This window comes from Leuciscus leuciscus, assembly GCF_965113295.1.
Source record: "Leuciscus leuciscus genome assembly, chromosome: 20".
Lineage (NCBI taxonomy): Eukaryota > Metazoa > Chordata > Actinopteri > Cypriniformes > Leuciscidae > Leuciscus > Leuciscus leuciscus.
Window position 1 is genome coordinate 27,811,356 of NC_138744.1, and position 14,014 is coordinate 27,825,369.

The 14,014-nt window shown below is 38.3% G+C and overlaps 1 protein-coding gene across 1 annotated transcript in view; it reads left to right on the plus strand.

The window, feature by feature from the left end:
• trim71 (tripartite motif containing 71, E3 ubiquitin protein ligase) overlaps window positions 1-8,914 on the plus strand; it is a 35,806-nt gene extending 26,892 nt beyond the window's left edge. The window contains exons 3-4 of the mRNA XM_082150293.1: window positions 6,335-6,469; window positions 6,597-8,914. Coding sequence (XP_082006419.1) covers window positions 6,335-6,469; window positions 6,597-8,048 — 1,587 coding nt within the window. The 3' untranslated portion in view covers window positions 8,049-8,914. The remainder of the gene's footprint in view (window positions 1-6,334; window positions 6,470-6,596) is intronic.
• The last annotated feature ends 5,100 nt before the right edge of the window (window positions 8,915-14,014 follow it).

Genomic DNA, 14,014 nt, shown 5'->3' on the forward strand with positions numbered 1-14,014 from the left:
CAGTCAATCAAAATCTTAATTGCAATATAGACTATAAAGCCAATACATTGTTTTCCATCTGGCATTGCAGAGTTGTAACTTAACCTTGACTTGGAGAGTAGATGATCATTGTCTTGTTTTAAAAGTATGTGTGCCTACGCCTATAATGAGGATTGTCATCCCGCTATTGTAGTTTATTTTGGAAAGTGCGCGTTTCATTTCGTGCACGCGCATATGAACGCATGTTAACGTGCGACGCGGTTATCTTTTCCCAGCTGCAGTTTATAAACAAGCAAACTCAGTCTACCTGATTGCTGTTCCCACAATTCACTCGCATAGTGTTTTTTCCTCTTTCTTCGTGACCAGAAGGATAGTTCCGCTTCATTTTCTCATTTCTCAACGATGTTGTAAACTTTGATTGACGCGCTTTGACACGAGGGGGAGGCGGGGCCTTGAGTAATTTGTGGGGCCCTACGCAGCTTGCGTAGTGTGCGTATAGGGCGGATCGGCTCTGGTTATCATTTACAGTAAATACACCAACTGTAGATTCAAATATTAATGCACTGTTTATTTCATTTGTCTTATTTCGTAAGTTAAAATAATACAATTTTGGTTGTATCGCCCACCCCTTCTTTGAACTAAATGGTCTGTCGCTCTTCGTTACATTGTAAGGCAACATTTTTAAAATGGGGAAATTAGTTTAACTGCTCACTGACTTGCAAAATAGTCTTAAAAACTAACGTGAAAAAGAATCGTGATAAGATCAAGGATTGTATTGTCATATTGTCCACCCCTAGTAGTATATTTGGAAAGTAGTAAGCTAGTATTCCATTCTGAAGATAGCCCATGTGTTTACAATTACCTAAACCTCTCCTAAAGCTTTATCAGGCTCAGCCTTATAGCATCAGCTGAAAGAGCCTGACCTGTGTTTTCATGCGCTTGATTGGCTGCTTGTTCTAGTGTGCCTCTAATCCTGTTACTGGATGGTGTTAAATAGGAAGCCTCTAAACGTTTATAGGTTTGAAAGCGCATGCAGAGTTTAACAATGGCTTCAGCCCGAGGGTCGTAATCTCTATTCTGGGAGCACGCTGCCCATGAAGGGCCCGCTCCATAACCGACCCCTGACAGCTTAGTCTTCCTTAGCGCTGCATAATCTCATTTACTGGATTTTAGCCTGTTATTCTGCAGCTGCTTATTCCTTTGCCCCCATTCCGTATCTGACCTTTGATTGGTTTGCATTCTGCGATTTGACAGCTCAATCTTAGAATCGGGATATCTTGGAGGACAATTGCAAATATGGAATGGGGGATAAACTCTGAACAGTGCACAGTATATTAAAAAAATATACATTTCCAGCCTTCAAGAACTATATTCTTTAGAATTTGTTTTTAACCAGTGTTGGGGAAGATACTTGGCGAAGAAATGGTACCGCTTAAAACCTTTTTTTAATAAAAAAGAATTTGCTAACAAAAAGTAACAATTTAATTATATATTTAATTATATATTTAATTATATATTTAATTATATATTTATTTATTTCAGATAATATAATGCATATAATAATATATTTTTGCAACACAAAAGAGGTATAATGAGAGATAAAGATTTCATTGCAAGGACTATTATTATTATAAGCAGCATTTTTGTTACATTTGTGTCCAGAAAGCCTGAAATTTATTTGAATTTAAAGCTGTTATGTTTTCACTATATGTATTAGACCCCCGGACCCTCTTTGAACCTTTTGGTTTGGTTCAGATTAGGTAATCTAGTCTTCTGCTCCACAGTAAATTAATATCTAGGTATCTAGGCCTGGGTGGCAGTTCTACATGGGACCGTTTGTGTGTGTTTTTGATTGGGGTTCTGTTCAGTTGAAGGCCATAAATGCTGTGTTATAAGTTTTGATGTGTTTTAGGTGGTTTGTATTGTTGTTGCTAATGATTTGATAAGATATTGTGTCTGTAAATAGTTGTTTCCACATTTTACAATACAAATCTTTAAAGCCCGTTTTTTTTGTTCTCATACTCTTCGAGCCAGAAATCTCCACTTTAGCAGCACTTGCATACACCAAACTTTCCAGTTGTATTCCTGTCTATATTCTTAAGGTTTTTACTGAGGGGTTTGTTCATATATCATTTAGATTCTGATTTATACAATATTTTATACCTCAAAACTGGGCGAAAATGGGTTTTTTTATGGCTGTTGACAGTTTTTTCTGTTTAATGGAGTGATAAAAAGAGATCCAAAATCCCCTCTGTAAAAACTTTTGAGACTGTCAACAGAATGAAACAAGAATTTTGAATCTGGCTTTATCCAATGTTCAGATTTCTCTTCTGGAAATGCAAATTAGTGCATATTTAATGAGAATACCTAATTTGCATATGTAAACATACATATTCCAAAAACTTGTAATACAAAAGATATTTGTCTTAATGTCAGTAATCAACTGGGGAAGTTTCATGCTGATATCTATTAATTATTATTATTATTATTTATTACTATTATTATTATTATTATTATTATTAGTTAAAAAATTCCCTATTCACATGGGGTGTCTCCCCTTAATATATAAACCCTCTTGACCCAGATCATGTGACCAAAGAGTCCTTTGGTATTTCCTCTCAATGCGTGTGAATTTCAGGTGTCATCATAAGCCGCGTTTCCACTGAAATTACCCAGAACAATTTGTCCCAGGAACTTTTTTTTTCCCTGTTGCTAGCCGTGTTTCCACCGCGGCCTAAAGTTCCGCGAAGATTTGGCAAATAGTCTGGTGACGTAGGACTGCGCGTGATTTTACAGTTCCCACTGGATTTCATCCTCTGAATTTTAAGCTTAATAAAGCCTGAACCTCGTCGTCGGTCAATCGGTCGTATTTTTTAAACTCTATTGTTGATTCGAATAGCAGACGACTGTTACTGCACTCACCGCAACAGATGGTGGTTGAATAAAATGCTGCGTGGAGTCAACCAATCAAAATGCGGCATGAATTCACCAATCAGCATGTTCAGCGCCCAAGTCCCACCCCTGAGAGTTCCTGAACTTTGAAAAAGTACTACCTCGCGAGCAGGGACTCATGGAGGGGGAAATATTTACCCAGAACTTCATTTAGACCCTGGTTCCTGTGGTGTAAACACACCGAGTACCACCCGAAAGTTCCTAGTTCCTGGGGAAAGTTCCTGCGGTGGAAACACGACTATAGATTGGATTTTTTATGACCAGTCATCCATAATCTTTGAAATGACACTGCTTGAGTTGATAGCGACCAAAAAGATAACTTAGGGTGCTTTCACACTGGCAGTTTAGTTTGAAACAGGACTACGTTCACATGAAAACTGGTAATGTGAAAGCTGTTATGTGGTTGCAATGGAACTGTAGCTCTATTTGCATGAATGTGAAAGCAACTCGGACTTGGGTGCGCACTTGTTTTAGGGGATATTTTAGAGTATGTAAAGCACTCAAAAATCATGACAGTGGCGATGATTTGCCTCGGATGCCAGCGAGAGAGGGTGCAGAGTGAGTGCAATCAAATGAATGGCTCGGAATCAGCTTTCTCCTCAAAAGAGACCGTTTGCAAGCCTTCATGTGATGCACACACAGTGAACTCTGTGTCGTTCACAAATTAATAAAAAAAAAAACACTGTACATTCACCTGCGTTCTGTTTTCAATCATCCGCCATGCACGTTTGTGATGACGTAAGATTGAACACATGCGCCATGGTTCGATGGAATTAAGTGAGTGTGAAACAAGACCAACGCTGCAGCTGGTACCGGGAACAATCGCACTCGGACCACAGAAAACGTGCCCAGTGTGAAAGCTCGCTTAGATTAAAGGGGAATCCCTGAAAGCTCAATCAGATTTGGATTTAAATTTAAGATTCTGATATGTTAGAATGGTAGGCAGTTTAGATGTTAGCTGACATGCATAGGTAGGAGCAGGGGTCGGCAACCTTTTTGTCATAAAGTGCCATTTTTAAGTTTCCGAGTTCATCACTGTGCCACAACACACACACAGCCTATATACTGTTCATAATGGCTTACACAAATATTACATAAATTAAAATATTTCTCTTGAAATTTATTTTAGATTTAGAAAGACAATTTAATAGTATTTATAACTCCGTCCTAACTTTTTTTTACTATGAGGAATTATTACATTAAAATGTAGATCTGTGAGCAGGTAGACTACTTTATCTGAATGAAATACATACACTTCTCTCGTATTTGCTTGCGTGCCAGCGATTAACCCTTAGGTTGCCGACCCCTGGGTAGGACTGTGCGCAGATTGCCGTTTAAGCAGATGTATTTAGGATAGAGTTTTTATCCAATTTTGTGTGATATCCAATTTTCTTTCTCGGAGCCTTTCAAATGAAGACATTTTAGCTTTTTTGTTTGGTGGAGGAGAGTTTGTAATTTTTATATCTATTTTCATGTTGTTCTTTTAGATGGTAAATAATTAAATTGCAGAATAAAGAAATGACTTGGGAGCTATTGGCTCCTAAAACTATGCACTAGAAGTGAAATGACTTCAGTTGTCAAGATCCAAATTCAAATTCAAATGTTGCAGTTTGTAAACCATGACAACCTAAAGAACCCAAACTTTTGAAATGCCGTTCAAATACGTTGATGGATTAATAAATTCATTGATTTAGACCAAGCCCTCAATATCTACTTTCCTGCAGAGTTTTGCTCCAACCCTAAAGAAACACACATGATCAAGCTAATCAAGGTCTTACTAGAAAGGTACAGGCAGGTGAGTTTAATCCAGGTTGGAGCTAAACTCTGCAGGGTTGAGAGCACCTGATTTAGACATTAAGGTTCACCATCGTCCAGCATAGTTCGTTCTTTATAGCTCCTTAGCCTCTGTGTGCTTTTTGTTGTAGATTGTTGAAGATCGACATTCTAAAGATGTAATCAACTAACTGCTAATTACCTGAAGTAATTTTATGAATCCACGAATCATCACAAAGTTTTGGGTTTCTCTTGCCCAAAGAGTTAAATTATAAAATTTTAAATTACTTATTTAAGTGTTAAATTATTGCAAATTTGAAAACTTTGCCCTTCCCGAAAAGTTAGTTACAGTCTGTGGTCCTGGAGCTGTTTATAGAAGCAGTGATATTGTACAATCAGCTATTTTGTGTGCAGTCTTAATACATTTTATATATTAGTATCATATATATTATGTAAGCAATAAGGTACGAGAGGCTGTGTTGTATCATGAATAAGTAACGGCTGAAGGGCGTTGTTAGGCATGACGCGAAGCGGAGTGCCTGCAACCCCTTCAGCCGTTACTTATTCACGATACAGCACTTGCCTCGAGTACCTTATTGCTTTTATAAAACGGTTACCACACAATATTAAAGTAAAAAAAAAAATATTAGTGCAACTTTCATGAAGTTAAATCAATAAAAGCATCCCTTCCGCTAGAAAAAAATAGTCCCTGACCGTGAACAACAACGTTCCAATGTGTAATATGCATGAAATTTGCTCAAATTGTCTCATTCTTTTTATTTTTTACAACACAATATTTGTGAAATTTCCTCACACAAATAGGCATAGCTTCTCTCTCAGCATGAGAAAACGTTTATTTTTTTGTTTATTCCGTTATTTTCTCTCTGCACTAAACTAAATATTTACGTAGCCTAAATAAAATCACAAGGGCACATATTTTGATAGATAACAGTTAGGTCTTTAATCTATTTTATTAATGTTATTAATTTAGTTGCTAAAATGCTGCCTAACAAGAGAGACTTTTTTTTGTTTATTTAAATTTATTTGAACATCTCCGTTTATTGTGCACGCATTAAATATTTGTCTCATTTCAATCGGCTCCACTGTGGTGATATTTAACGCGGTTCTCTTTAGTTGGGGCTCAGCACTGTTGCAGCAAACTTCACATTTCACTGCCCATTGGGTTTGCTGTACGGTATTCTTTTCATTACGAGTCTTCTCGAATGTATCAATGTTATATTTCAGCACTTCAGCATGACGGTTCATATTTGTATAAGTCTCTCCAAATTGTTCCTCAAACCACTTATCCATCGTCATGCCACCTAGTAAATCGAAACATTTTAGCATTTTTAATTGTTTTTTTCTGTTTATGTTGATACGTGTGGTTGCTAAGGGTGTTGCTAAGGGCGCAGTGATAAATAGAACCGTTGGGTGAAGCGGTCATAGCCGTGTTTTATCGTGAATAAAGCACAGCTATTGACCAATCAGAATCAAGGATTGGAACTAACCATTTTATAAAATATATTATTATATATAATATATTAGTACTTAATATTTTTCTCATGAATGGAATAACTCCTGTCCCCACAAGGGTGCATGCATCTAATCCCTTTCTTTTCATTTCTTTCAGCTGAGCATCGAAAAAGCCCAAGCCATTGCTGAACAGGTGGAGCTGAAGGCTAAGGTTGTGCAGTCAGAAGTGAAAACGATCACTCTACGTCATAAGAAAGCTCTGGAGGAACGCGAGTGTGAGCTGCTCTGGAAGGTGAATGAATGAACATTAATTCATGGAGTATAATAACTACCTTTTTGAAAGTCTGTCTTCATATTTAAGTATAAAATATAGTCCTGACTTTTTGAAGCATCAGCAACCAAATTTGTTTCCTGCACAGGTGGAGAAGATCCGCCAGGTGAAGGCAAAATCACTTTACCTGCAGGTTGAGAAACTACATCAAAATCTCACCAAGCTGGACAGTACTATCGCCACAGTGACGCAGGTTTTAGAAGAAGGCCGTAGCATAGATGTCCTGCTAGTACGCGAACACATGTTAAATCAGCTACAGGAGCTTAAATCCCTCCGCTGCTTCCTACAGCCCCAAGAAGACGATCGCATCATGTTCACCCCTCCAGACCAGGCTCTTCTGATTGCCATCAAGTCCATGGGCCTCATCAGCAGTGGAGCCTTTGCCACAGCTTCCAAAGCTCATGGTGAAGGCCTCAAGAGAGCACTGCAAGGAAAGCTAGCTTCCTTTACTGTCGTAGGGTATGATCATGATGGTGAACCTCGGTTGTCCGGTGGTGACAGTGTCTCAGTTGTGCTTATGAGTCCGGATGGTAATCTGTCCAGCGCAGATGTTTCTGATCACCAAGATGGAACGTACACAGTCAGCTATCTGCCCAAGAGCGAGGGTGAGCATTTGCTCTCGGTGCTTGTATGCAATCAGCACATTGAGGGAAGTCCATTCAAAGTGATGGTCAAGTCCGGTCGCAGTTACGGCGGTGTTGGCTTGCCCATTGCAACCTTTGGAGGAGAGGGCGATGGGGACGGGCAACTGTGTCGGCCTTGGGGCATCTGCGTGGATAAGGAGGGCTACGTGGTGGTCGCTGACCGAAGCAACAACCGTGTGCAGATCTTCAAGCCTTGTGGCACGTTCCACCACAGGTTTGGCACTTTGGGCTCACGACCGGGCCAGTTTGACCGCCCGGCTGGGGTCGCCTGTGACAGCCAGAGGAGAATCATTGTAGCAGATAAGGACAATCACCGCATCCAGATTTTCACATTCGATGGCCATTTTCTTGTCAAATTTGGCGAGAAGGGAACCAAAAATGGGCAATTCAACTACCCATGGGATGTTGCCGTCAACTCTGAGGGGAAGATCCTGGTTTCGGATACACGCAACCACCGCGTGCAACTCTTTGGGCCTGATGGGACTTTCCTTAACAAATACGGATTCGAAGGTGCCCTCTGGAAACATTTTGACTCACCTCGCGGTGTAGCTTTTAATCAGGAAGGCCACCTCGTCGTGACCGACTTCAACAATCATCGGCTGCTTGTCATCAGGCCCGATTGCCAGTCAGCACGCTTCCTTGGGTCCGAGGGAACCGGAAATGGCCAGTTCTTGCGCCCACAAGGCGTAGCCGTGGACCAGGAGGATCGTATTATTGTGGCTGACTCCCGCAACCATCGCATTCAGGTGTTCGAACCCAATGGCAACTTTTTATGCAAGTTTGGGACTCAAGGGAGCGGCTTCGGCCAAATGGATCGCCCCTCTGGTATAGCGGTTACCCCTGAAGGAATGATAGTGGCTGTGGATTTTGGAAACAACCGAATCCTCGTGTTCTGACCTTTTATTGTTTGAAATACGAAACTGTAGCTTTGGACAAATGGAAAAGGAGATTTTGCACATCTATCATGAGCAAATGCAGTTGGAGGGTCTTTGCAAGGTGACAACAGTTGTGGATAGTTTTGTACGATTCTCAGTGATTGTGTAACACCAAATGCTTGCCGTTACAGCACACAGTTTTGACTGCTGCAAGCTGAGAGTGTTTTGCTCTTGGTATGTGTCTTCAAATCCTGTTTCTTTTTTTTTTCTCAGGGAATTTCTTGCATTCTTGAAATATTTTCTCTCTGCATCCCACCTACCTCATCTAGCTTATGTATGAATGTACTCACGTTTGTGCAGAGACCTAGTCCGTGAAGTTTTATAAAGAAACGTCTACCTCAGTGTTTTTTTTGTTTTGTTTGTAAAATGTGAGAAAAAAAAACAAAAAAAAACAAAAATGAAGCAATGTTTGGATATTTGCACAGTTCGCACAATTTTTTTCCTGATTGTTACTGTGCAAAGAACGCAAGTTATATCCCTGAATGTTTCTCATAGCGATGGACAAAAACAGAGCTGCATGTTTTGGCAGAAACATAAGGATAACTTTTTGATATATCTACTGCTATGTTTTCTTTTGAATTTTCGTGTACATTTTAAATCAGACTTCATCTTTATCTCGTACCTCATCTAAACCTCTTACCTCATTTACCGTATTATACCTCTGGGTCCATGAGCCTCATTACACATTTACCTCACTTTACGGTCTTTTCCATTTGAAAATTATGCAAGCAGTTACCAAAAATTTATTTTGTATAACGAATGAAAGAGACTGCTAAACTAGGCAAATTATCTGAATTTAGTAATTTAATAGGACCCTCATGATGTAATCAAGAGTTTGCAACAAGAGAAATGCAAATGCAGAAGAACAGATACCCATGATTATTTTAAATGTTATGATTAAAAAAAAAAAGAATGAAATGGATGTTCTTTAAAGAATATCTTCAGATCTATTTTATTTTTTGGGGTGGGACAAATTGAAAGAATGTAGACACTAAATGTAATATCTAAGTGTAAAAATGGCCTAGCCCTTATCTTTGTGTTTCTATTTTATATATATATATATATATATATATATATATATATATATATATATATATATATATATATATATATTTTTTTTTTTTTTTTTTTTTTTTTTGTCTCTTCATATGAACAATTTAGGCAAGGTCAAATTTGTTCAAATAGAGGCACATGATTGACATAACTGGCTAACAGGGATATAATCCAGTTCCTCTCATACTTGGGAAACTTTTTAGTGTTTTTTCAATGTTGGATGTATTTTGAGGCCAAGTTCGTAAGTCTCATTACAAACAGCTGCATTAGATCACAAGTTGGTTTTTGTTGTTCTATTGATTACAGCATGGCCTACAGTGCTTCCTGTGCCAGTTTAAAGAAAGATCTCCAAGGAGACCATTCACTTTGTCAGTGTAACATCATTTGAAAACACTTAGAATCAATTGAACCCAGTTTGAAATCGGATAGTAGGACTTGTGGGTAAACCACTTTAAAGTGTTGTTTGCTTCTGTGTTCATTTGATTAAAAGGAAAAAAAGAGGAAGCAAAGCATTAGGAGGAAAGAAAAATAATATATAAATATTTAGCACTGGTATACAGCAGAACAAAAGCACATGGCTCTCCCATTATAGTCTGCCTGAACTCTTCTGCCTGAAGGAAAGTATCTCTCACCAATGTTGTCATACCTCAGTTATTGCAAGTTATATGAAGTTATGCAAAGAGGCAATGAGAATCATTAACCACTAAAGACCACACAGAGTGTTTCCTTGTTAATTTGTATGTTTCTGTTTTCGCGGGCATCATGTGCGTGTGTTGGATATTTTGAAGTGGGTGAACTGTAAGAGTGTGTGTGGTACCAACTTGTTGTCTTGACTGTGCATGCATGGCAGGCCCACTTACAGAACCAACCCTTTCGAACCTTTGGGGTTAATTTGCATGATGCTTTCTGTTTTACACTTGAGGTAACATTTAAAATCAGAAATTGTGGGAGAGCTGGATGACCTATTGGAAAGTGGTCATGATGTTTTGGCCCAGTGTTTTCCTGTAGGTTGCAGTTATCTTGTGTCCTGTCATAAGTATTAACGTGCTTGCATGTAGTTGCCTGTGCCTTTCGTGATGCTAGATAAATCGAAATCGAATGTCTTTGCCAAAGGGTGACTATAGGAAATAGGCAAGTGCCAAAAATTATTCTGAAAGTCACGATAGCATTAAGCGTTTGCTTTTCATTTATAAAGTGGATCTTTCTTTACTGTTTATTTTATATGTATATTACCTCATTATGAACTTAATATTAACTTCAAATTGTGGATCATCAGGCATATTTATGTTGCAGCTTAAACGAGAGATGTGAATTTTATGGTAATGTTACTTTTTACACATGGTAAGAGTGGAAAGCAGTCAGTTAGATTTATGAAAATTGATGGACATCTGCACATTAGACCATAATAAAGGTATAAAAGGACCAGCGTGGGTAACGGAAACCCATTTGATGGATGTAAGAAGCTTATGCAATAAAGAATGAAAGATTTGCTGCTTCCACCAACACAGATCTTCCCTGTCTTACAGTATTAATATCACATTTGATCTGATTAATATTTAGCTGCAAAGTTTTCTCCCTGAATCCCTACTCTCTTTAAGAGGGAACTTTTTTTTTTGCATGCTGTAAAGGTCCTTGAAGACAGGTGGATGTTGGAAAACAAGGGGAGGGAGGAAGAAAACATGGCCACTTTTATAATGTACCAAAAAAAAAAAAAAGACTAAAAAAAAAATTTACGTGAATATCATTTGTTTGGTCGTGGTGAATGGTTGACTATATGATTGTACTATTTCTAGATAGCTTTACAGAGTAAGGTACCTCACTGAGCTCCATTCAGATGCCTTACCACAGCTTCTTAGCTTTAGCATCAGAACTGGAAAACTGCCAAAGACCTCGTTCAAATGAAACCTCCGTGTGTGGATGTATTTATAAATAGATTTTTCACGTTTGCCCAAAGATTAATATGTTTGGCATTGATCATTCTTGTATTTCAACACACTGTCAATATCTTAACATAGAGGCGAACCGCTCGCAGAACACGTCCCTGGATGTTGGCTTTTGTGTGTAACACGAGTTTTTGAGCAGGTGCCCTACAGGACCAAAGATGGGAAAATGTTTGAATCCAGCTCCCACAGTTACCGATAAACTGATCTCCATCTGTGTGGTGGTACCATTATATTTGGTGAAGGAATCAGGCAGCCGTTTTGTGGGTTGTGATGATGGAAGCGAGATCAGTAAGCCACTATTTAAAACCCCTTTAGCAGTGATTAGGATACTATTGAAAGTGTAAGTTCTACTTGGAGATACAATTCACTTTTGTAGGACTGATACTGTTTGTCACCTACATACTTTATGCCTCAATGGACTTGAGTCGCTGTTATCAAACTCAGTCGGTGTCTTTGAATTTCAGATCATTGCAGGTTTTTTGTTTTTTTTGGACCTCTGGTCTCTAATTGTACGGGTTTTGTCACCATTTCTGGTGTATTCCAGCTTATGACTTCTTCCTTACTGGGGAAAAACAGAAAATGTAAGTTCAGAATTGTGTGGTCATAGACCCTTTTATGATTGTATTATCTTATGGAAAAAAGAGAGATGTGTATACACATTAAAACAACTCAGGTAGCTTTGTAGAGATTTGAGATTTGATTAAAAATTCAATATTTGTTTCTTACAGTTTGATAGTGAATCCTTTGTTAGTACCTCATGAGCTTTTTGTATGTTGTTTTGATGGTAAAAATGCTGTTATTGAATTCCATGGGATCCTTTTCAACCATGTCACAGTTAACAGTCAATGAGGGGGTGAACAATTCATAACCTTAATACCAGCATGTCTAGATTTTGTGTTCTTTACACAGTCCTATCTTGATTTTATAACTATATAACCCCATGATGGATGGATATACTATGATTAAATGTGTTTGCATTCAAAGGCTGCTACAAAATTCATTGCCTTGAGATGATCAGAAATGCCTTAAGGCTTGGAAAATTTGAGGGCAACAGTCTGTCTCAGAAGACATTTAGACCCTGTGTTCCCGGCACTGAAATTTGATATGTACATCAATACCTTCTAAACTCCCTTAAGTCACAGTGCTTTTAAGAGGCTTGGCTGTGAGACAGGCTAAGCAAAGAGGTGTAGGGAGATTCTGCCCCAAAGCTCTCACCTGGAATCAGTTTTGCCTTTTAAAATACAACGATTAGGGTAGAATCAAAGTAGCAAATGCTGATTCCAGGTCAGTTGTCCTGAATGATATTGGCTTAGGAGCCCTCTAAGAGGCCCACCACTCTCTCCATCTCTTTCTCTTTCTGTTTCATAACTCGCCATCCCACCATCGGTCACCCTCTCAACCAAAGCAACAGAACAGTCATTTATTACTCTGAATAAGGCTGATGAGACTATATGAAATATTTAGTGGTCTGCAGTCTTGATCTTTTGTCTTTGTGGACTTTAAACATTTCCTATGCAGTTTTTTTTTCTTCCTTTTTGTTATTATTATAAATGTTTGGTTGTTTACGAATAAAGTTGTACTACTTTGGATCCTGTATTTGTGGTGAGTGTTTTTACTTTTTTATTAAAGTGGAAGAACAACAAAGCTAATGAACATTAAACTCTGCTTTTTAAATCCCATAAACCCTACTTTATGAAAACCATGCTAATTTAGATAAGTTATTCTTATGTTTACATCTTATTCACTATCTTATTTCATTGCCCACAATAAAACCTACAGTGCTTTGATTGTATCACCCAATAAAATGTCTTAGTAAGGTGACATTTAAATGCTTAGTTTTCTAGAGACAATTATATTTATATGCATTGTAAGTATCTGTTATACTGTTATAAAGATCATGTTGATTTGTTACTAGCAAACAGAAGAGGTTTCAAACCACCAAAATAAACTTCATTTTGGCCAGATTTAGTTAAAAATGACATCACACCTGATCGTTTTCCAAATTCACTTTAAGAATATAAGGGCCTTAACTCTGCATATTTTGTATGTCTCCTTAGACAGTTGATTCAACTCCACAGTTTGTAGGTGCTACATTTGATGAAGTGCTTACTTGGTGACCATTCATGAATTACAATCTGTAAGCGTAGTATGAATACAATCCGGACATAATGGGCCTTTCCAAATCCCCACACTTGCGGTCTTGGCCACTTGAGAGCGCATGCATGCAACAGGAAGTGCGTGCACAAAACTGTCCCAGGTCTGAGAAATGCCAAAGCGCAGTACAGTGCACTTAACGCACACTAAATCCACTTTGATAATGACAGGAGAAGCTTAACCCCAAAGATCCACATTCACTTACAGGGCCTGATTTTGCATTATGTCTATGAAAACTTTTCATTGTAAGTTTAATTAGATGTTACATTTAGGCCCAGTTTCACAGACAGGGCTTAGATTAAGCCAGGCTTAGGCCTTAGTTCAATTAGGGCATTTAAGTAAGTAAAGCTTTATTTATATAGCGCCTTTTAAAACAGTGTTTTACAGAAGAGAAATACACAGAGAAAAAATTACTAAGTTTGGGGTACCCCTATCTGAATGGAAGAGTCAGAGAGCCTTGGTTTGTGATTTACACTTGCAGCAACCCACTGTCTTTCCGCCCTTACTGGAGTGGAGGATCGTACAATAACACCAGCCTAAAGCAGCTTTTATAAACGTTTTATTAAATAGCTTTCATAAACATGTCTTTGAAAAAACAAAACATTAATTTACTGGTGTGCATCTTGCGACAAAACCATGGCACTGACATTTTAAGATGCGTCAGTGCGAGTTGTTTTCAGTTAAAACAGCTCAAACATGTATTTTGGTCAGGGACTACGCTTAAGCCATGTCTGTGAAACTGGGGGATAATTTGTTTGTAAAATGGAAAGTGAGGCA